Source organism: Anomaloglossus baeobatrachus, chromosome 10, assembly GCF_048569485.1.
Source record: "Anomaloglossus baeobatrachus isolate aAnoBae1 chromosome 10, aAnoBae1.hap1, whole genome shotgun sequence".
NCBI lineage: Eukaryota > Metazoa > Chordata > Amphibia > Anura > Aromobatidae > Anomaloglossus > Anomaloglossus baeobatrachus.
Genome location: NC_134362.1, coordinates 187582490 through 187607371, shown reverse-complemented (window position 1 = coordinate 187607371; position 24882 = coordinate 187582490). Strand labels below are relative to the sequence as shown.

General features: G+C 47.3%; 1 protein-coding gene across 1 annotated transcript in view; it reads right to left on the bottom strand.

Moving 5' to 3' along the window:
- Positions 1 to 10170, bottom strand: part of DRC4 (dynein regulatory complex subunit 4) — a 31894-nt gene extending 21724 nt beyond the window's left edge. The window contains exons 1-6 of the mRNA XM_075325990.1: positions 10099 to 10170; positions 8223 to 8324; positions 6372 to 6569; positions 2998 to 3204; positions 927 to 981; positions 510 to 715 (exon numbers count right to left, since the gene is read on the bottom strand). Of these exons, the coding sequence (XP_075182105.1) occupies positions 510 to 715; positions 927 to 981; positions 2998 to 3204; positions 6372 to 6569; positions 8223 to 8324; positions 10099 to 10101 (771 nt within the window). The 5' untranslated portion in view covers positions 10102 to 10170. The remainder of the gene's footprint in view (positions 1 to 509; positions 716 to 926; positions 982 to 2997; positions 3205 to 6371; positions 6570 to 8222; positions 8325 to 10098) is intronic.
- Positions 10171 to 24882: the final 14712 nt, after the last annotated feature.

The window sequence follows — 24882 nt, the reverse complement described above, 5'->3', positions numbered from 1 at the left end:
TCACATCATGTGGGATGTTGACTCCTTGTTCCTGCTCCAAGGTCGAAGTCTAAGGTTGTATTGTATAATCACAAGATTCTTTAATACACGGGTCAGAAGCTGGCTTCTGCTCAAGCAGTGAACACATCTCATTGTCTGATTCATTTATATCTGCGCAGATCGATTTGAACTCCGTCTCTGTGACCCTGAGATATCCCATTTGTGATTTCCCCAAAATTTCCAACCTTGATAACATCACAGCTGAAGGCTTATCTCCAGGAAAGCAAAGTAATCAACAGTGCGAAATCGAACATGGCCGATTGACCTCTCACCCAACAACGAGAAAACCTGGCGTTAATAATGGTGAATACAAGCAGGTTTGCATCCACAAGTTTGTCCCTGCCAGGCCACCATCCTGGCAAAGTGACCAGGTTTTTATTAAAAATCTATATGGACAATTTATCAGATTATATTTGTTAATAAATATCTAGTGATCCCCAATACTATAGAGGTGTCCCTGCTTTTTGTACCTTAAGTGAGTTGATTAGAGCCAGGTTGTTGAGCGTGATGTCATTGTAATAGTTCTTGATGTCGCTGAAGGCCTTCTCGTGGTTCTTCATCAGGGCGTTGATCTGTCCGTTCTTCCGCTCCTCAACCTCGTGAATTTCTGTCTTTCTACGGAGCTCCAGTTCATCTCGCAGAACCTGCATCTTCTTCTCGTATTTGAATTCAATTTCTGCAGGTGGGATCGGAGACGTAAAGACTCATTTAGAAGCAAAATTTATTTAAAGCACCACTCCAGGTTTATTTCCCCGCTGGAGTGGCGCTTCTAATCTAAGTCCCCTTCCCCCCCAAAGGCTGACCTGAGACTGCAGGTTTAGCACCTTAGTAAAGAAGTCTTTACATCTACCACATATAGAGCACATAGTATAATAACCAAAGCTGACCTTTTACTTGTCTCTCAAAATCATTCCTGAGGCGTGTGATCTCTTCATCTTGTTTCTAAGAAGAAAAAAAATATATTAAAAAAAACATTAATAACTTGTATCCTGACCTGAGATTTTTAATAGTGAACACAGCCTATAAATCCTAATAGTTTGTTGCGCAACCTGAGATGTTTAATAATGAATACAGCCTATAAATCCTAATAACATGTAGCCTGACCTGAGATTTCTAATAGTGAATACAGCCTATAAATCCTAATAACATGTAGCCTGACCTGAGATTTCTAATAGTGAATACAGCCTTTAAATCCTAATATCTTGTAGCCTAATCATAGATTTTTAATAGTGTATACAGCCTATAAATCCTAATAACTTGTAGCCTGACCTATTAGTGAATACAGCCTAGAAATGCTAATATATTGTAGCCTGATCTGAGATTTTTAACAGTGAATACAGCCTATAAATCCTAATAACTTGTAACCTAGCCTGAGATTTCTACTAGTGAATATAGCCTATAAATCTTTATAACTTGTAGCCTGACCTGAGATTTCTAATAGCGAATAGAGCCTATAAATCCTAATATCTTGCAGCCTAACCTGAGATTTCTAATAGTGACTACAGCCTATAAATTCTAATACGTTGCAGCCTGACCTAAGCTTTTTAATAGTGAATACAGCCTATAAATCCTATTAACTTGTAGTCTGACCTGATATGTCTAATGGCGAATACAGCCTATAAATCCTAATAACTTGTAGCCTAACCTGAGATTTCTATTAGTGAATACAGCCTATAAATCGAAATAGCATGTAGCCTGACCTGACATGTCTAATAGTGACTACAGCCTATAAATCCTAATTTCTTGCAGCTTGACCTGAGATTTCTGATAGTGAATACAGCCTATAAATCCTAATATCTTGTAGCCTGAGCTAGGATTTTTAATGGTGAATACAGCCAATCAATCCTAATAACTAGTAGCCTAACCTGAGATTTCTAATAGTGACTACAACCTATAAATTCTAATACGTTGCAGCATGACATGAGATTTTTAATAGTGAATACAGCCAATAAATTCTAATAACTTGTAGTCTGACATGAGATGTCTAATAGTGAATACAGCATATAAATCCTAATAACTTGTAGCCTAACCTGAGATTTCTAGTAGTGAATACAGCCTATAAATCCTAATAACTTGCAGCCTGACCTGAGATTTTTTAATAGTGATACAGCCTATAAAGCCAAATAACGTGTAGCCTGACCTGAGATGACTAATGGTGAATACAGCCTATAAATCCTAATATCTTGTATCCTAACCTGAGATTTCTAGTAGTGAATACAGCCTATAAATCCTAATAACTTGCAGCATGACCTGAGATTTTTAATGGTGAATACAGCCTATGAATACTAGTAACTTGTAGCCTGACCTGAGATTTTTTTAATAGTGAATACAGCCTATAAATCCTAATATCTTCCAGCATGACCTGATATTTCTAGTAGTGAATACAGCCTATAACTCCTAATAACCTGTAGACTGACCTGAATTTTTTAATAGTGAATACAGCCTATATATCCTAATAACTTGTAGCCTGACCTAGGATTTTTAATGGTGAATACAGCCTTTATATCCTAATAACTTGTAGCCTGACCTAGGATTTTTAATGGTGAATACAGCCTATAAATTCTAATATCTTGTAGCCTGACCTGAGATTTTGAAAAGTGAATACAGCCTATAAATACTAATAACTTGCAGCCTGACCTGAGATTTCTAGAAGTGAATACAGCCTATAACTCCTAATAACCTGTAAACTGACCTGAAATTTGTAATAGTGAATACAGCCTAAAAAAACCTAACAATTTGTAGTCTAACCATACATTTGTGATAGCCTGTGCAGCCTAGAAACCTCAGTAACTAGGAATCTGGCCTAAAATTTTCAATATTAACTAGGGCCAATAAATCCTAATAATTTGTAGCCTAACCAGACTTTTTTTTATAGTGAATACAGCCTATAAATCCTAATAACAGTAGGTGAGACACTTCCATTACTTCTGCAGCCCTTACTTCCCCCATTTCTCTTACCATCTTGATGTTCTTCACCACCATCTCGCTGGCCAGCTCCTGCTCCTTGATGTCCACTCGCAGACCCCGCATGTCTTTGCGTAGCAGGCTCTCGTGTGTGTGATGCTCCTTCTGGGCCAGCTTCATACTGACGCTGCCCTCCGCTTTCAGCTCTGAAATGTTGTTCTGGTGCTCGTATAGAAGATGTTTTACTTTCTGCTTGTATACCTGAATTGGGGGGGAAGAAAGACAGAGATCAGGGTCAAGTGACAACAAGGGTCCAGGGTACAGAATCATGCTCACTTCTCTGTCCCTACCCAGTGATGAGCAGATCACCAGTGGAAACAGTCAACAAGTTGGTGACTTAAATATCCCTGAGCGTATTTGACAGGAGAATTTCTTATTTATCAATCAAGGAGGCTGAAGACATCTGTTCTCGTTGAAGACTTTATTCTCATATATAAGTAGACCGCTCAAAAATACCTTCCAGAATCAATAGGAGAGAGTGTCTGTTTTTCTATAAATTAAATCTGTCTTTTTATAGCCATACATTGAAAGAGACAACTGCAAACAATCCTTAAAATGTAAATCCCTTAATTCCCAGCTCACCAGATAAGGAACTTGTAACCATTATCTGTTCTAGATAAGACTTTGTTTGGTCTTGAATAAATCTTTATCTTCTGCCCTATTGTCCAGACAGGAGAAGCCTATATAAACAAAGTCTGGGGGGAATAACATACTGCCCCCCTTCATACATCAGAAACATGAATACAGAAAATTACAATTACTTATAATATCTAGCTATTAATATGAGATTAAAATTCCTATAACGCTACTTATAATGAATTTAATATTAATATGAGATTAAAATTCTTAGAACAGCAGAATGCAAATCACTTATGCTAGCAGTGAACGTGGCAGGTTTAGATTTTAGCTCCTGCAGAATTGTGAATTCAGCTCTGGAGTACAATACATACCCATTAAGTTATGATAGAACTAGGCATTTTTATGTTTTATGGTACATTAAACTCCCTTTCATTTATTAGCAGGAGCTTGGTCAAAAGAATAATGTCCTGAGGGATAAAAGGGGATTATGATAAATGACATGCTGGCTTGCTGGACGAGGATTAAACGCTGCCTCAGGGAAGTTTCCTGGAAAATGCTGACTTACGGGAGAAGGACTCTCTGTCCCTGCTGTTTCTCAAGACCCGGCACAGACATCAGCAACGTAAGCAGTGTGTCGTCTGTGAGCGAGATGGCGACAGAAGAGGACCCAAACCACAATGATAGTCTGTATTAATGAACATCAAAAACAAACAACTTTGCAATTTATCTTCTACTAGCTGGAGTACCCGGCATTGCCCGGGATAGATAGTAACTGTCTCTCTGTCTATCTCCCAGTCTCTGTCTGCCTGTCTCTCTGTCTGTGTGTCTGTATCCGTGAGTCTGTATCCGTGAGTCTGTATCCGTGAGTCTGTAGCCGTGTGTCTGTAGCCGTGTGTCTGTAGCCGTGTGTCTGTAGCCGTGTGTCTGTAGCCGTGTGTCTGTAGCCGTGTGTCTGTAGCCGTGTGTCTGTAGCCGTGTGTCTGTAGCCGTGTGTCTGTAGCCGTGTGTCTGTAGCCGTGTGTCTGTAGCCGTGTGTCTGTAGCCGTGTGTCTGTAGCCGTGTGTCTGTATCCGTGTGTCTGTAGCCGTGTGTCTGTAGCCGTGTGTCTGTAGCCGTGAGTCTGTAGCCGTGAGTCTCTATCCGTGAGTCTCTATCAGTGTGTCTCTATCAGTGTGTCTCTATCAGTGTGTCTCTATCAGTGTGTCTCTATCAGTGTGTCTCTATCCGTGTGTCTCTATCCGTGTGTCTCTATCCGTGTGTGTCTCTGTCTCTATCCGTGTCTGTCTCTGTCTCTATCCATGTCTGTCTCTGTCTGTCTCTCTCTATCTCTGGGTCTGTCTGTCTGTCTGTCTGTCTCTTTCCCCATCTGTCTCTTTCCCCGTCTGTCTCTTTCCCCGTCTGTCTCTTTCCCCGTCTGTCTCTTTCCCCGTCTGTCTGTCTGTCTCTTTCCCCGTCTGTCTCTTTCCCCGTCTGTCTCTTTCCCCGTCTGTCTCTTTCCCCGTCTGTCTCTTTCCCCGTCTGTCTCTTTCCCCGTCTGTCTCTTTCCCCGTCTGTCTCTTTCCCCGTCTGTCTCTTTCCCCGTCTGTCTCTTTCCCCGTCTGTCTCTTTCCCCGTCTGTCTCTTTCCCCATCTGTCTCTTTCCATGTCTGTTTCATTCCCTGTTTGTCTCTGTATGTCTTTGTCTGTCTCTCTCTGCCTGTCTCTTCCAATGTCTCTCTTTCCCTGTCTCTCTCTTTCCCTGTCTCTCTTTCCATCTTTTTCCCCTGTCTGTCTGTTTGTCTCTGTCTATCTCTTTCTCCGTCTGTCTGTCTTTGTCTGTCTGCCTTTTTTCACCGTCTATCTCTATCTGTTTGTCTCTTTCTCTGTCTGTCTGTCTCTGTCTGTCTGCCTTTTTTCCCCGTCTGTCTCTGTCTGCCTCTATCTGTCTCGCTGTCTCTCTCCTCGTGTGTGTGTCTGTCTGGCTTTTTTTCATATCTGTCTCTTTGTCTCTGTCTCTGTCTCTTTCCCTGTCTGTCTGTCTTCCTCTGTCTCTTTCTATCACTCTCTCTCTATCTGTCTCCCCACTGACATCTTATTACCTCACACATAAGCTTCTTATACCATGAATGTCCTTTATTCCTATAGCAACCAATCACAGCTCCTATTAATAGCCTGTAGCTCGCAGCTCCATTCACTTTAATAGAGGCAGGTTTTTTGGAGAGTAACTGTAAAGCACGGGGTTAAATTTTCCTGTTGAAACATAGTCTATGACGTTCCCTGAGTCACATGAGGCGGCTGTGCAAAATTTGTGATTGTAAATGCGACAGTGCGGATTCCTTTAGCGGACACACACACACACACACACACACACACACCTTTATATATCAGATTAAAACCCCTCTGTACTTAAGAACTGCAGTCTCAGAGTTGTCGGCAACGTTGGGTAAGGTGTGCGTGTTGCTTGCACGCGGTTTGTGTCGTTCTGAAGTTGATCCGATCGCTGAATCCAGACAGATTCAATGACCTGTGCTTTTCCTATGCTACAGAGACAAAACTACTTTTACTAGAAGCATGTGAGAGTGCTCAGTATTGAGCAGTGGCGAAACCATTCCTCCGGTCAGAACTGTCCATCTTCAGGAACACACCGCTCCCGGGCAAACAGGAAGCTGAGAGGCAGAGGAGCAGCGCGCTCCAGAAGGGAAACATTACAGCAACGTCCAGCTGAACCCGGTGTACCCGAACTTCCATGGGTCCGCTCATCTCTACTGTTGACCATCTCCATTGAATCCTTTAGGCACGTATTCTCTTACCTTGATTTCCACCTGATGCCTCTCCTCCGCCTCCTCCATCTCGCGGTCCTTGTTGCGGAGTTCAGACTTCTTCTCTTCCAGCTGCCGGCGCGTGATCTCCCAGAAAGTGTGGATCTTGTCTCGTTCCAGCTGGAAGTAGTTTCTCTCCTCTCGTTCTCGGTCCAGCTCCTCCCGTAGACGCACTATGTGCTCCTCCAACTAAGAAAAAACACCATATTAAAGATTTATTATTACACTCGTACATGTCATAGATCATACAAAATGCAGGATAACTTAGGCCGCTTTCACACATCTGGTTTTTGCCGTCAGGCACAATCCGGCGCCGGATCCGTTTTTTTCCTTATAGACTTGCAATAGCGCCGGATTGTGTCGCATGGCCTTGCGTTTCATCCAGCGTGCGACGGATCCGGCAAAATTTGTCAGTGCGGCCGCCGGAAGGAACATCCAAAGCAACGTTTTTTGGGACCGGCAAAAAAACGGAAGGTGACGGATCTGGCGGAGTCCGTTTTTTTGTACAATGGAAGCCTATGGGCACCGGATTTTTATTTATTTTTCTTTCTCTCTATCACATACACACACACAACAGTTAGAGAGTTCTCCAGCAGGGGAGAAAGAGAGCAGACGGGTTTACCGGTGGCTTTAGTGGGACGCAGGAGTCAATACGGTCGCCGAGGGGAGAGCTTTATTGCTCCCCCGGGACCGGCGCAGAACAGGGTGCAGAATCCTAGGGTGGCACTAGCTTCAAGTGGTATCACCAGACTCTGCAGGACAGGGGGATTGCATGTCCCTCTGGCCAGCAAAGATCCCGGAGCACAGTGCCCCATAGGGTCCAAAGTTGTGATAAAGTCAGGCCCCACCATGGACCCGCGGCACCTGCATACGGGACAGGAGCTAACTCTACAAGAACCGGGGTCCCCAAGAAGTTTCAGGCCACGGGGATCCATGTCTACAGGTGCAAGCAGGAAGGGCCCACCAACCACTGTACCGGGTCCAACCTCCAACGGATCCGAGATCGACTGGGGCCCATTACGGCGGTGACCAGTACTCTGGGACAGCACTGGAACAGTGAGTAAAGACACCTGGAACTGCAGAGACTGTGTCTGCTTGTTATTGCCGTCGCCCAGGGCTTCGGCGCCAACGGCCATTACTACTCCCCTCATCATCCTCCCCGGGGCCCACGCTACCTGTGGGGAGCAGAACCATCTTTGCTGCTACAACCATCCGCCCCGGAAGACAGCGACAGCAGCGGCGGCTAATCCCTGGCAGCGTACCGCAGGTGGTGTCATGAGACAATCATCCTCTCCATCCCTTCCGTGGACACCTCGGGGTCACGAAACCGGGCAGGCCACCCGTGACATTCTCCTGACCCTTCACAGGCCCAACAAAAAGTAACCCCCCCAGGCCATGATAAAAAATATTTAATTTTTTATTCACCTACTAGACAGTCACCGCCCCTCTGCCCTAGGTACTGTGTCCCCTGTTGGTCTACTGGCATCAATATTTGGCAACAGGGAAGAGGGGACATATAATGGCTGCAGCCAATCAGCAGCTAATAATTATCAGCTCCCATGTTTCTTGCTGTTCAGATTGAATGTGAACGCTGCAGCCGATCAGTGGATCCCGATTGCCTGCAGCGATCAGTGTGACGCTTCTTCCCTCCTCGACGAATGTTGATGCCAGGAGACTTTCGGGGGACACAGTACCACGCAGGGAAAAGCAGCGCTGGTCCAGAGAGATTGTAGTGATTTTTTTTTTTAATTTCATACACCAAAGTAGTAATAAACCCCCTTAAACACCCCTCCAATTAAATGAATAACCCTAAAATCAAGACATTCCCCTTCTATAGATTACCTGTTCTTTGCTCATTTCTTCCGTGGCCAATCCATCTACTAACCCGGGGCTTTTCTTCCCCTTGGCGGACTTTTTCTTTGGTGACGCTTTCTTTTTCGGCGGCTGCAAAACAGAAGTCACGCACAGTCTACAGACCTATCTGGACAGACTCCATCACTATTTTACATTTAAAGGGTTGTTCCATCTAAGACGACATATCCAAAGATGCCTGATAGATACAGTCACAGAACAGGAACTCTCGCCATTCACTTCTATGGGAGTATCCAAAACGTCTGACATCAGGTGGCGATCATAACTAGCGATATATTGTTGTAGCGGTTCGGTGAGTTTTAAAAAAACATGGCCGCTTTCTTCCTGAAAGATTGACACCTATGGGATGAATGGGAGCGGATCGGAAATGCCAGGCGGTTGCGACTAACAAGCGCCATGCTGCTCATGGTTTTCATACGGCACTGCTAACAGCTGATCAGTGGGGGTGCAGGCCGTCAGACCCCCAACTATCTGACATGGATAACCTTACCTGAGGATTTGCTATCAATATCCTTGTATTTATTTATTATTATTATTATTATTATTATTAATAATAATAATATAATAATAAAAAAAATGTATTATTATAGCGCTATTTATTCCATGGCGCTTTACATATGAAAAGGGGTATACATAAAAGAGATAAAGGGTACAGACAAGTATGGAGGGAGAGAGTATTTGAGACCCCCAAATACATATGATGGCAGCACCAAGCAAACCCGGGCATTCAGAGGGACCCTGGCGCCCAGTCTTCCCAGGTTTTAGTTTCCGACATGGGAACATATGGAGATGAACCGAAATGTATCTTCTGAGATAATTTAGGTCACAGCAGTTTAAAGGGAACTTGTCACCAAGTTTTTGCTCCCCCATCTGAGAGCAGCATAATGTAAGGGCAGAGACCCTGATTCCAGCGACGTGTCACTTACTGAGCTGTTTGCTGTCATTTTGATAACATCAATGTTTTCTCTGCTGCAGATCTAGCAATTAAAAAGAGCTGCTGAATATGCTGGACTACCTGCAGCACACCAAGTAGTCCTGTAATGATAATCTCCTGCTGATTAAACAATAATTTATATCAAAACTACACTGAGCAGCTCAGTAAGTGACACATCGCTGGAATTAGGGTCTTTGTCTCTTTTTTTGTTTGCTGCAGATCTAGCAGTTATACAGAAGAGCTCATGAATATGCTGGACTACCTGCAGCATGTCACGTAGTCCTCTAATGATAATCTACTGCTGATTAATCAGTGATTTTATCAAAACAACAAAAGGCAGCCCAGTAAGTGACACATCGCTGGAATCAGGGTCTCTGTCTCTTTCTTTGCTGCAGCTATACAGAGCTCATGAATATGCTGGACTACCTGCAGCACGTAAAGTAGTCCTCTAATGATAATCTACTGCTGATTAAACTGTGATTTTATCAAAACTACACTAGGCAGTCCAGTAAGTGACACATCGCTGGAATCAGGATCTCTGTCCCTACATTATGCTGCTCTTAGATTAGGTGGCAAAAACCTGGTGACAGATTCCCTTTAACCTCTGTGATGCCGGTGTCAATCAAAAAGGGAATAGTCCCTTCTGACCCCCGAAACTTCATTACCATGCTAGGCGAGGGTTACTGAAGGCGACCATGTCTGCACAACTATGAAGACTGTGCCTATATACATTATCTGATCCTGGGAAAGCTGGGTGACAACCTGTCCCACCTATCAGTATATGGGTTATCACCCAGCTTTCCTGGACAGATGTGTTTCCACTAATTTGTACATTATTAGCCTTTTGGGGGGTGTAAAAAAAAATAATAAGCCCCCCCATGTACACAGAGGGGCTCTGCAGTCACCACTCACCATTTTGATCCTTGTTTCTTCCCCTCGGATACAAAGTAACAAGGTCTCCTGGCAACAGATTCTCGCGCGAGAATTCACTGCAGCACTTCCGGGTTGCTAGACGGTCGCCATGGAGACGGTGTACATAGTAACCAGGCCTAGTGATTCGTGAAGGGCCTGTCAGTAGTCACTCCAGTGTTGTGCCTGTAGGTGGCAGCACTGCAATGTCACTGCACATCCAAGATGGAGATCATTGTGTAATAGTAGAAAACATCCTCTAATCATGAGGGCAGGGCTGTCTGACCCCATTTTTGGAGCCCTGACTAGTGTATATGAGCTGTGCTCGCTGTATACCCCCAGGCACATCTCTTAGGGAACATACAGACCCCCATTAAATCATTTTATTTTTTCTAAGCCTAGAAAGAGACATAATTTCTTATTTTTTTCATCGACATGGCCATACATACATTATTTTTGTAATATTTTTTTAATGGCCGCCATTTTAGAAGTATCCAAAAAGAATTTGAGGTGTAAAAAACAAAAAATAAACAAAAAACAGCAATTCCAATAAGGCCACGTTCACACTTTGAGTATTTGGTCAGATTATTTACCTCAGTATTTGTCAGTCAAAAAATAAAACAGACACAAGAACCATTTTTGCAATTTTTACACACTCCTGAGGTAAAAAAAAAACCTGACCAACTACTGAACATGTCACTCGCACCTTCCTATATCAATGGGTCAGCCGCAGTCTCCTATATCAATGGGTCAGCCGCAGTCTCCTATATCAATGGGTCAGCTGCACTCTCCTATATCAATGGGTCAGCCGCAGTCTCCTATGTCAATGGGTCAGCCGCAGTCTCCTATATCAATGGGTCAGCCGCAGTCTCCTATATCAATGGGTCAGCCGCAGTCTCCTATATCAATGGGTCAGCCGCAGTCTCCTATGTCAATGGGTCAGCCGCAGTCTCCTATATCAATGGGTCAGCCGCAGTCTCCTATATCAATGGGTCAGCCGCACCTTCCTATATCAATGGGTCAGCCGCAGTCTCCTATGTCAATGGGTCAGCTGCACTCTCCTATATCAATGGGTCAGCCGCAGTCTCCTATATCAATGGGTCAGCTGCACTCTCCTATATCAATGGGTCAGCCGCAGTCTCCTATGTCAATGGGTCAGCCGCAGTCTCCTATATCAATGGGTCAGCCGCAGTCTCCTATATCAATGGGTCAGCCGCAGTCTCCTATATCAATGGGTCAGCCGCACCTTCCTATATCAATGGGTCAGCCGCAGTCTCCTATGTCAATGGGTCAGCTGCACTCTCCTATATCAATGGGTCAGCCGCAGTCTCCTATATCAATGGGTCAGCTGCACTCTCCTATATCAATGGGTCAGCCGCAGTCTCCTATGTCAATGGGTCAGCCGCAGTCTCCTATATCAATGGGTCAGCCGCAGTCTCCTATATCAATGGGTCAGCCGCACTCTCCTATATCAATGGGTCAGCCGCACCTTCCTATATCAATGGGTCAGCCGCAGTCTCCTATGTCAATGGGTCAGCTGCACTCTCCTATATCAATGGGTCAGCCGCAGTCTCCTATATCAATGGGTCAGCTGCACTCTCCTATATCAATGGGTCAGCCGCAGTCTCCTATGTCAATGGGTCAGCCGCAGTCTCCTATATCAATGGGTCAGCCGCAGTCTCCTATATCAATGGGTCAGCCGCAGTCTCCTATATCAATGGGTCAGCCGCACTCTCCTATATCAATGGGTCAGCCGCACCTTCCTATATCAATGGGTCAGCCGCAGTCTCCTATATCAATGGGTCAGCCGCACTCTCCTATATCAATGGGTCAGCCGCAGTCTCCTATATCAATGGGTCAGCCGCACTCTCCTATATCAATGGGTCAGCCGCACTCTCCTATATCAATGGGTCAGCCGCACTCTCCTATATCAATGGGTCAGCCGCACTCTCCTATATCAATGGGTCAGCCGCAGTCTCCTATATCAATGGGTCAGCCGCACTCTCCTATATCAATGGGTCAGCCGCACTCTCCTATATCAATGGATCAGCCACACTCGCCTACATCAATGGGTCAGCCGCAGTCTCCTATATCAATGGGTTAGCCGCACTCTCCTATGTCAATGGGTCAGCCGCACTCTCCTATATCAATGGGTCAGCCGCACTCTCCTATATCAATGGGTCAGCCGCACTCGCCTATATCAATGGGTCAGCCGCACTCTCCTATATCAATGGGTCAGCCGCACTCTCCTATATCAATGGATCAGCCACACTCGCCTACATCAATGGGTCAGCCGCACTCTCCTATATCAATGGGTCAGCCGCAGTCTCCTATGTCAATGGGTCAGCCACACTCTCCTATATGAATGGGTCAGCCGCACTCGCCTATATCAATGGGTCAGCCGCATTCGACTATATCAATGGGTCAGCCACACTCTCCTATATCAATGGGTCAGCCGCACTCTCCTATATCAATGGGTCAGCCGCACTCTCCTATATCAATGGGTCAGCCGCACTCGCCTATATCAATGGGTCAGCCGCATTCGCCTATATCAATGGGTCAGCCGCACTCTCCTATATCAATGGGTCAGCCGCACTCGCCTATATCAATGGGTCAGCCGCACTCTCCTATATCAATGGGTCAGCCGCACTCTCCTATATCAATGGGTCAGCCGCACTCTCCTATATCAATGGGTCAGCCGCACTCTCCTATATCAATGGGTCAGCCGCACTCTCCTATATCAATGGGTCAGCCGCACTCGGCTATATCAATGGGTCAGCCGCATTCGCCTATATCAATGGGTCAGCCGCACTCTCCTATATCAATGGGTCAGCCGCACTCTCCTATATCAATGGGTCAGCCGCACTCTCCTATATCAATGGGTCAGCCGCACTCTCCTATATCAATGGGTCAGCTGCACTCTCCTAGTACCAATGAGTCAGCCGCACTCTCCTATATCAATGGGTCAGCTGCACTCTCCTATATCAATGGGTCAGCCGCACTCTCCTATGTCAATGGGTCAGCCGCACTCTCCTATATCAATGGGTCAGCCGCACTCTCCTATATCAATGGGTCAGCCGCACTCTCCTATATCAATGGGTCAGCCGCACTCTCCTATATCAATGGGTCAGCCGCACTCTCCTATATCAATGGGTCAGCCGCACTCTCATATCAATGGATCAGCCACACCCTCCTATATCAATGGATCAGCCACACCCTCCTATATCAATGGGTCAGCCGCGCTCTCCTATATCAATGGGTCAGCCGCACTCGCCTATATCAATGGGTCAGCCGCAGTCTCCTATGTCAATGGGTCAGCCGCACTCTCCTATATCAATGGGTCAGCTGCACTCTCCTATATCAATGGGTCAGCCGCACTCTCCTATGTCAATGGGTCAGCCGCACTCTCCTATATCAATGGGTCAGCCGCACTCTCCTATATCAATGGGTCAGCCGCACTCTCCTATATCAATGGGTCAGCCGCACTCTCCTATATCAATGGGTCAGCCGCACTCTCCTATATCAATGGGTCAGCCGCACTCTCATATCAATGGATCAGCCACACCCTCCTATATCAATGGATCAGCCACACCCTCCTATATCAATGGGTCAGCCGCACTCTCCTATATCAATGGGTCAGCCGCAGTCTCCTATATCAATGGGTCAGCCGCACTCTCCTATATCAATGGGTCAGCCGCACTCTCCTATATCAATGGGTCAGCCGCAGTCTCCTATATCAATGGGTCAGCCGCACTCTCCTATATCAATGGGTCAGCCGCACTCTCATATCAATGGATCAGCCACACCCTCCTATATCAATGGATCAGCCACACCCTCCTATATCAATGGGTCAGCCGCACTCTCCTATATCAATGGGTCAGCCGCAGTCTCCTATATCAATGGGTCAGCCGCACTCTCCTATATCAATGGGTCAGCCGCACTCTCCTATATCAATGGGTCAGCCGCAGTCTCCTATATCAATGGGTCAGCCGCACTCTCCTATATCAATGGGTCAGCCGCACTCTCCTATATCAATGGGTCAGCCGCACTCTCCTATGTCAATGGGTCAGCCGCACTCTCCTATATCAATGGGTCAGCCGCACTCTCCTATATCAATGGGTCAGCCGCACTCGCCTATATCAATGGGTCAGCCGCACTCTCCTATATCAATGGGTCAGCCGCACTCTCCTATATCAATGGATCAGCCACACTCGCCTACATCAATGGGTCAGCCGCACTCTCCTATATCAATGGGTCAGCCGCAGTCTCCTATGTCAATGGGTCAGCCACACTCTCCTATATGAATGGGTCAGCCGCACTCGCCTATATCAATGGGTCAGCCGCATTCGCCTATATCAATGGGTCAGCCGCACTCTCCTATATCAATGGGTCAGCCGCACTCTCCTATATCAATGGGTCAGCCGCACTCTCCTATATCAATGGGTCAGCCGCATTCGCCTATATCAATGGGTCAGCCGCACTCTCCTATATCAATGGGTCAGCCGCACTCGCCTATATCAATGGGTCAGCCGCACTCTCCTATATCAATGGGTCAGCCGCACTCTCCTATATCAATGGGTCAGCCGCACTCTCCTATATCAATGGGTCAGCCGCACTCTCCTATATCAATGGGTCAGCCGCACTCTCCTATATCAATGGGTCAGCCGCACTCGGCTATATCAATGGGTCAGCCGCATTCGCCTATATCAATGGGTCAGCCGCACTCTCCTATATCAATGGGTCAGCCGCACTCTCCTATATCAATGGGTCAGCCGCACTCTCCTATATCAATGGGTCAGCCGCACTCTCCTATATCAATGGGTCAGCCGCACTCTCCTAGTACCAATGAGTCAGCCGCACTCTCCTATATCAATGGGTCAGCTGCACTCTCCTATATCAATGGGTCAGCCGCACTCTCCTATGTCAATGGGTCAGCCGCACTCTCCTATATCAATGGGTCAGCCGCAGTCTCCTATATCAATGGGTCAGCCGCACTCTCATATCAATGGGTCAGCCGCACTCTCATATCAATGGGTCAGCCGCACTCTCCTATATCAATGGGTCAGCCGCACTCTCCTATATCAATGGGTCAGCCGCACTCTCCTATATCAATGGGTCAGCCGCACTCTCCTATATCAATGGGTCAGCCGCACTCTCATATCAATGGATCAGCCACACCCTCCTATATCAATGGATCAGCCGCGCTCTCCTATATCAATGGGTCAGCCGCGCTCTCCTATATCAATGGGTCAGCCGCGCTCTCCTATATCAATGGGTCAGCCGCACTCGCCTATATCAATGGGTCAGCCGCAGTCTCCTATGTCAATGGGTCAGCCGCACTCGCCTATATCAATGGGTCAGCCGCACTCTCCTATATCAATGGGTCAGCCGCGCTCTCCTATATCAATGGGTCAGCCGCGCTCTCCTATATCAATGGGTCAGCCGCACTCGCCTATATCAATGGGTCAGCCGCAGTCTCCTATGTCAATGGGTCAGCCACACTCCCAATATCAATGGGTCAGCCGCGCTCTCCTATATCAATGGGTCAGCCGCACTCGCCTATATCAATGGGTCAGCCGCAGTCTCCTATGTCAATGGGTCAGCCGCACTCGCCTATATCAATGGGTCAGTCACACTCACCTATATCAATGGGTCAGCCGCACTCGCCTATATCAATGGGTCAGTTACACTCACCTATATCAATGGGTCAGCCGCACCCTCCTATATCAATGGATCAGCCACACTCACCTATATCAATGGGTCAGCCGCACCCTCCTATATCAATGGATCAGCCACACTCGCCTATATCAATGGGTCAGCCGCACCTCTCTATATCAGTGGGTCAGCCGCACCCTCCTATATCAATGAGTCAGCCGCACTCTCCTATATCAATGGGTCAGCCGCAGTCTCCTATGTCAATAGGTCAGCCCCACCCTCTTATATCAGTGGGTCAGCCGCACCCTCCTATATCAATGGGTCAGCCGCACTCTCCTATATCAATGGGTCAGCCGCACCTCTCTATATCAGTGGGTCAGCCGCACCCTCCTATATCAATGAGTCAGCCGCACTCTCCTATATCAATGGGTCAGCCGCACCCTCCTATATCAATGAGTCAGCCACACTCGCCTGTATCAATGGGCAGGCTGCAGTCTCCTATATCAATGGATCAGCCGCAACCCCCTATATCAATGGGTCAGCCGCACCCCCCTATATCAATGGATCAGCCGCACCCCCCTATATCTATGGCTCAGCCGCACTCTCCTATATCAATGGGTCAGCCGCACCTCTCTATATCAGTGGGTCAGCCGCACCCTCCTATATTAATGGGTCAGCCGCACCCTGCTATATCAATGGATCAGCATCACCTTCCTATATCAATGGGTCAGCCGCAGTCTCCTATGTCAATGGGTCAGCCGCACTCTCCTATATCAATGGGTCAGCCGCACTCTCCTATATCAATGGGTCAGCCGCACTCTCCTATGTCAATGGGTCAGCCGCACTCTCCTATATCAATGGGTCAGCCGCACTCTCCTATATCAATGGGTCAGCCGCACTCGCCTATATCAATGGGTCAGCCGCACTCTCCTATATCAATGGGTCAGCCGCACTCTCCTATATCAATGGATCAGCCACACTCGCCTACATCAATGGGTCAGCCGCACTCTCCTATATCAATGGGTCAGCCGCAGTCTCCTATGTCAATGGGTCAGCCACACTCTCCTATATGAATGGGTCAGCCGCACTCGCCTATATCAATGGGTCAGCCGCATTCGCCTATATCAATGGGTCAGCCGCACTCTCCTATATCAATGGGTCAGCCGCACTCTCCTATATCAATGGGTCAGCCGCACTCTCCTATATCAATGGGTCAGCCGCATTCGCCTATATCAATGGGTCAGCCGCACTCTCCTATATCAATGGGTCAGCCGCACTCGCCTATATCAATGGGTCAGCCGCACTCTCCTATATCAATGGGTCAGCCGCACTCTCCTATATCAATGGGTCAGCCGCACTCTCCTATATCAATGGGTCAGCCGCACTCTCCTATATCAATGGGTCAGCCGCACTCTCCTATATCAATGGGTCAGCCGCACTCGGCTATATCAATGGGTCAGCCGCATTCGCCTATATCAATGGGTCAGCCGCACTCTCCTATATCAATGGGTCAGCCGCACTCTCCTATATCAATGGGTCAGCCGCACTCTCCTATATCAATGGGTCAGCCGCACTCTCCTATATCAATGGGTCAGCCGCACTCTCCTAGTACCAATGAGTCAGCCGCACTCTCCTATATCAATGGGTCAGCTGCACTCTCCTATATCAATGGGTCAGCCGCACTCTCCTATGTCAATGGGTCAGCCGCACTCTCCTATATCAATGGGTCAGCCGCAGTCTCCTATATCAATGGGTCAGCCGCACTCTCATATCAATGGGTCAGCCGCACTCTCATATCAATGGGTCAGCCGCACTCTCCTATATCAATGGGTCAGCCGCACTCTCCTATATCAATGGGTCAGCCGCACTCTCCTATATCAATGGGTCAGCCGCACTCTCCTATATCAATGGGTCAGCCGCACTCTCATATCAATGGATCAGCCACACCCTCCTATATCAATGGATCAGCCACACCCTCCTATATCAATGGGTCAGCCGCGCTCTCCTATATCAATGGGTCAGCCGCACTCGCCTATATCAATGGGTCAGCCGCAGTCTCCTATGTCAATGGGTCAGCCGCACTCGCCTATATCAATGGGTCAGCCGCACTCTCCTATATCAATGGGTCAGCCGCGCTCTCCTATATCAATGGGTCAGCCGCGCTCTCCTATATCAATGGGTCAGCCGCACTCGCCTATATCAATGGGTCAGCCGCAGTCTCCTATGTCAATGGGTCAGCCACACTCCCAATATCAATGGGTCAGCCGCGCTCTCCTATATCAATGGGTCAGCCGCACTCGCCTATATCAATGGGTCAGCCGCAGTCTCCTATGTCAATGGGTCAGCCGCACTCGCCTATATCAATGGGTCAGTCACACTCACCTATATCAATGGGTCAGCCGCACTCGCCTATATCAATGGGTCAGTTACACTCACCTATATCAATGGGTCAGCCGCACCCTCCTATATCAATGGATCAGCCACACTCACCTATATCAATGGGTCAGCCGCACCCTCCTATATCAATGGATCAGCCACACTCACCTATATCAATGGGTCAGCCGCACCCTCCTATATCAATGGATCAGCCACACTCGCCTATATCAATGGGTCAGCCGCACCTCTCTATATCAGTGGGTCAGCCGCACCCTCCTATATCAATGAGTCAGCCGCACTCTCCTATATCAATGGGTCAGCCGCAGTCTCCTATGTCAATAGGTCAGCCCCACCCTCTTATATCAGTGGGTCAGCCGCACCCTCCTATATCAATGGGTCAGCCGCACTCTCCTATATCAATGGGTCAGCCGCACCTCTCTATATCAGTGGGTCAGCCGCACCCTCCTATATCAATGAGTCAGCCGCACTCTCCTATATCAATGGGTCAGCCGCACCCTCCTATATCAATGAGTCAGCCACACTCGCCTGTATCAATGGGCAGGCTGCAGTCTCCTATATCAATGGATCAGCCGCAACCCCCTATATCAATGGGTCAGCCGCACCCCCCTATATCAATGGATCAGCCGCACCCCCCTATATCTATGGCTCAGCCGCACTCTCCTATATCAATGGGTCAGCCGCACCTCTCTATATCAGTGGGTCAGCCGCACCCTCCTATATTAATGGGTCAGCCGCACCCTGCTATATCAATGGATCAGCATCACCTTCCTATATCAATGGGTCAGCCGCAGTCTCCTATGTCAATGGGTCAGCCGCACCCTCTTATATCAATGGGTCAGCCGCAGTCTCCTATGTCAATGGGTCAGCCGCACCCTCTTATATCAATGGGTCAGCCGCACCATCCTAAAGTTTTCCCACAAGAAAACTAAAATGAAACTAAAATTAAAATAATAAATAAAAATAAATAAAATAAAAAAAAAAATAAAATGAAAAAATAAAAATAAAAAAGTCATAACTCTTGGAAGACAAGTAGGAAAACTTGAAGAGGAATTAAACCTGGAGCCAACCCTGACTTCATATATAACTCGATCTACCACTCAGGACACCAGGAAAGTAGAGTGACAACTGGCATCCATACCGATTTGCCGCCTTCCATTGGTGCCGTCAGGACTGGCTGCCAATATAAAATCTAATCTGGATTTTATGAGCATTTTTCAGACACAGAGAACATCTCACAGCTGATCATCCGCTTTCACAGCTTCCCCTGAAAGTGACACCAAAAGGCCGCCAGGGCAGAGAGGATTACGCTATTTTTAACTGCTTCTTCCTCTGATGAATAAGTCATAGCGCCCTGACTTCCCCTTTAATTAATACGGACACATGGTAGGATTTCTGTCTTCTGAGCCTGGCAGGGCCCCAGCCGGGCAGAGGCACATTTAGAATAGACCATTTTTCCACTTTTCCTTTTCCTGTTTTTTTTTGTTGTTTTTTTTTTCACTTAACCCCTTACTTACTGGTAAGGATTTTTTTTTTATGTATCTTGGCTCAGACTTATTTTATGGGGATTCTTAGAGCTCATGAGTAATGGTGGTCAACTGTCTTCATCGGGTAAGGCTGAACCTAGCGTTCACCTTGCACAAATGCATAGCTCTTTTAGACACCAAACCTCTGTGCTAGTATTTCAGTATGTCCTATAGATCGTTTTGTTTGCAATGGCCACGATGACCCAGAACATAGGCCAAAGCATGTGATATATGGCCCTCAGACGGAGTCAAAGGCCACATCTAAGGCCCCATGGTGTGACAGATTGACCACCTCTGATCAAGATGAGCCAAGGTGTTAACCGTTGTCTGGTACCATGGGGTCAATGTCACCCCATGCACATTGGTACCACTAGTGTTTAGCTGAACCCAATACCAGGACAAACAGAGAAGGTTCTTCTACATTAGCTCGCTGTTTTGATAGGCATCATGATGCCATGTGTTTTTAATATAGCCACCCAGTCCGTAGGGGTACATTAGTATGCCACTATCCTTGGCATCACCAATAACGCTCTCCCGTCAATACACAACTACATTTCAACTCCTGTAGAGCAGTCACTCCTAGTATTTATTATCTGCAACATGGCAGATGCCGTTGAATTTGCCGACTCAAGTTTATTACGACAACGAGCAGGTCAGGTGGAGACCCCAATGAGGACGACGAGCAGCAGTCAGGTGGAGGGTGAAGACCCCGATGAGGACAGCGATCTGCACTCAGTTGGAGGGTCGAGATCCCGATGAGGATGGTGATTTGCAGTCAGTTGGAGGGTGGAGACCCCGATGAGGACGATGATCTGCAGTCAGGTGGAGGGTCGAGACCCTGATGAGGACAGCGATCTGCACTCAGGTGGAGGGTGGAGACCCTTATGAGGATGACGATCTGCACTCAAGTGGAGATCCCAATGAGGACGACGATCTGCAGTCAGGTGGAGACCCCAATGAGGATGGCGATCTGCAGTCAGGTGGAGGGTGGAGACCCCTATGAGGACAGCGATCTACACTCAGGTGGAGACCCAGATGAGGACAATGATCTGCAGTCAGGTGGAGGGTGGAGACCCCGATGAGGATGGTGATTTGCAGTCAGTTGTAGGGTGGAGACCCCGATGAGGATGACGATCTGCACTCAGGTGGAGGGTGGAGATCCCGATGAGGACAACGATCTGCAGTCAGGGGGAGAGTGGAGACCCCGATGAGGATGGTGATTTGCAGTCAGTTGGAGACCTCGATGAGGATGACGATCTGCAGTCAGGTGGAGGGTGGAGACCCCGATGAGGACAGCGATCTGCACTCAGGTGGAGGGTGGAGACCCCGATGAGGACAGCGATATGCACTTAGGTGGAGGGTGGAGACCCCAATGAGGATGACGAGCAGCAGCAGAGCTTCTCTGATATGGTTTCTGACAGTTTGTGCCGTAATTCTTTGGTTCTGCACAGATTGTTGTTGTCGCTGTCCAGGTGACTGGTCTCAGACCATCTTGGAGGTGCAGATGCTGGATGTGGAGGTCCTGGGCTGGTGTGGTTACACGTGGTCGGCGATTGTGAGGCCGGTTGGACATTCTGCCAAATTCTCTGAAACGCTTATGGTAGAGAAATGAACATTCAATTCATGGGTAACATCTTTGGTGGACATTCCCACAGTCAACATGCCAAGAGCACGCTCCCTCAAAATTTCTGACATCTGTGGTATTGTGCTGTGGGATAAAACTGTACATTTTAGAGTGGCCTTTTATTGTGGCCAAACTAAGAGGTTGTCCACTACTTTTACATTGATGGCCTATACTTTGGATAGTCATCAGAGTCCGATCAGCCGGGGTCAGACACTTGGCAGCTGTTCTCAATGCTGGAAATGCTCAGTTCCAGTGCTGCTCCATATTCTGATAGCGGGTGCAGTAACAGGCCGCGGTCGCCTTCAGAAAATTGAGCATTCCCGTCCGCCAGCTGTTGATGCCGGCACTGGGGATGCGGGGTGCCGATCAGACATTGATAACCTATCCTATGAATAGACCATCAATGTAAAAGTAGTGGACAACCTCTTTAATCCCAGGGATGGACATATAGCTTCACCAAGGGCCGAAGGGTAGGGGGGCCATGAACTGTAAGGACTGTAGATGGCGGGGGTCTGACTGGCTCACTGGGAGGCTGGTAAACCCTGATGGACCCCAGTAAGAGGCTCTTCCTGTTGGAAAGCTCCCCTGCAGCTCTGCAGGACAGTCTGCCCATCCCCCAGCTCACTGAGAGCGCAGGGGAGAAGATGGCAGGGGCTCACTGCTCAGGAGAGGATGGAGGCAGCAGCCAATGATGAGCAAAGCCCTGAGGAGAGGAGGGCAGAGCTGAGGAAGAGGCAGGAAGATGGAGGCCACACAGCTCCACCACATGCAGGAGCCAGCAGGAGAGGAGGCGGACATTATCTCCGCAGGGTCATCAGCAACTCATGAAGAGACACATAGGTGAGTATATACTTGTAGGATCTGCTTATTTCTACAAATAATCTATGCTACTTGCACTGTATACAGTATATCTGTGTTTGTGCTTGTGTATTATAGTATGTACAGTATATATTCTTGTATACATACAGTTGAAACACTTAGTTTCCCTCCGCGCTCTATAAAGACACATCTGCAAGTTTTCCCCTCTGCTCTCTACATAGACACATCTGCAGGTTTTCCCCTCCGCTCTCTATAAAGATACATCTGCAGGTTTTTCCCTCCACTCTCTATAAAGACACATCTGCAGGTTTTTCCCTCCGCTCTCTATAAAGACACATCTGCAGGTTTTTCCCTCCACTCTCTATATAAAGACACATCTGCAGGTTTTCCCCTCTGTTCTCTATAAAAACACATCTACAGGTTTTCTCCTCTGCTCTCTATAAAGACACATCTGCAGGTTTTTCCCTCCACTCTCTATAGACACATCTGCAGTTTTTGCCCTCCACTCTCTATAAAGACACATCTGCAGGTTTTCTCCTCCGATCTCTATACAGACACATCTGCAGGTTTTTCCCTCCGCTCTCTATAAAGACACATCTGCAGGTTTTGTCCTCCACTCTCTATAAAGACACATCTGCAGGTTGCAGGTTTTGTCCTCCGCTCTCTATACAGACACTTCTGCAGGTTTTGTCCTCTGCTCTCTATAAAGACACATCTGCAGGTTTTCCCCTCCGCTCCCTATACAGACACATCTGCAGGTTTTCCCCTCCGTTCTCTATAAAGACACATCTGCAGGTTTTTCCCTCCACTCCCTATACAGACACATCTGCAGGTTTTTCCCTCCGCTCTCTATAAAGACACATCTGCAGGTTTTTCCCTCCACTCTATACAGACACATCTGCAGGTTTTTCCCTCCAATCTCTATAAAGACACATTTGCAGGTTTTTCTCACTATCTGACATGAAATTGAATAAACCTATCCCGTTTTCGGTCATTTAGGAGCCAAAATTAATTATATTTGCCAAATGCCAGAATAATTAAAGAGAGAGAATGTTTTATGGCATTTTTATTACTTTCTGCAAAGACAAAAGTTTCCCTCTATGTCATTAGTATTTGGTGCCATTGCCCTTGCACTATATGACTTGGGTGAAACATTTTGGATATCCTTCCACAAGCTTCTCACAATAGTTAGTAGGAATTTGGACCGATTCCTCCTGACAGAACTGGTGTCGCTGAGCCATGTTTGTAGGTCTCTTGCTCGCACTGGCCTTTTCAGCTTTGCCCATACATTTTCAATAGGATGGAGATCAGGGTCTTGTGATGGCCACTCCAAAACATTGACTTTATTATCCTTAAGCCACTTTGTAACCAGTTTGTAGTAGTGGGACTAGTTTCTCGATGACCTACACACTAGTCAGGCTAAGTTTAGGGTCAACGAGGGCCTAGTCACATGACGGCGCATGGGTTAAGGACTTGTTTAGGGACCTTGGGGAGTGCAAAGATTAACCACAGGTGAGAGTGAGATAGTGACCCCTCTGCTGAAGGCACCAAGGAATGTTTTTTGATGTGTCCCTCCCCATCCATTTGTCTTACCTTCCTATTGTAGTTTTATTGCAGTAGTGGGACTAGTGTCTCGCTGACCTACTCACAGGGTCAGCGAGGGCCTAGTCACATGATGACTCATGGGGGAAGGACCTGTTTAGGATCCTTAGTTAGTGCAAGGATTAACCACAGGTGAATGTGAGGTGGTGACTCCTCTGCTGAAGAAACCAAGGAGTGTTTTTGTTGTGTCTTTCCACACCCGTTTGTCTTACCTTCGTAGTGTTGTTTTTTTTGTAGTAGTGGGACTAGTGTCTCCCTGACCTACTCACTAGTCAGGGTAAGTTCAGGTCCAGTGAAGGCCTAGTCACATGATGGCTCATGGGTGAAGGACCTGTTTAGGATCCTTAGTTAGTGCAAAGATTAATCACAGGTGAGTGTGAGATGGTGGTTGCTCTGATGAAGAAACCAAGGAGTGTTTTTCGTTGTGTCCTTCCCCACCCGTTTGTCTTACCTTCCTAGTGTTGATTTATTGTAGTAGCAGGACTAGTGTCTCCATAACCTACTCACTAGTCAGTGTAAGGTCTGGTTCAGCGAGGGCCTAGGCACGGCGGAAGAACCCATCTGGGGACTTTAGAGAGTGTAAGGATCAGCCCCAGGTGAGTGTGAGATGGTAATCTCTCTGCTGAAGAAACCAAGGAGTGTTTTTTGTTGCATCGTTCCCTACTTACCTTCCTAGTGTTGTTTTATTGTAGTAGTGGGACTAGTGTCTCCCTGACCTACTCACTAGTCAGGGTAAGTACATGACGGCGCAACGGGGAAGGACTCAACTAGGGACGTTAGGGAGTGCGGGAATCAGCCACAGCTGGTGACCCCATTTGTAGCTTTCTCTGGTGCCCTCCATCCTATGTATGTCCCTGGTATCATACATATAGAACATGTATGTACATTCTGCTGTATAGATAAATATATTAAGTACATTACTATATCCCCTTGACTGTTCGACCTTCACTCCCCGCGGAGGTGACGGAGGAGTTAAATCATGCCAGGCCCCAGAACATCAGGTGATGACGGTGATGATGAATTGTCAGCTCACACCTCTGCTCGTGCAGCCGGCGCTGGTGACGATGTGTGATCAGACTCCTAATTCCCAGCGCCCCCTCCTGCAGCGCAGCCCCCAATTATTCCTCCCTTCCCATAGAATAAAACATCTGCCCGGGCTGTCAGATC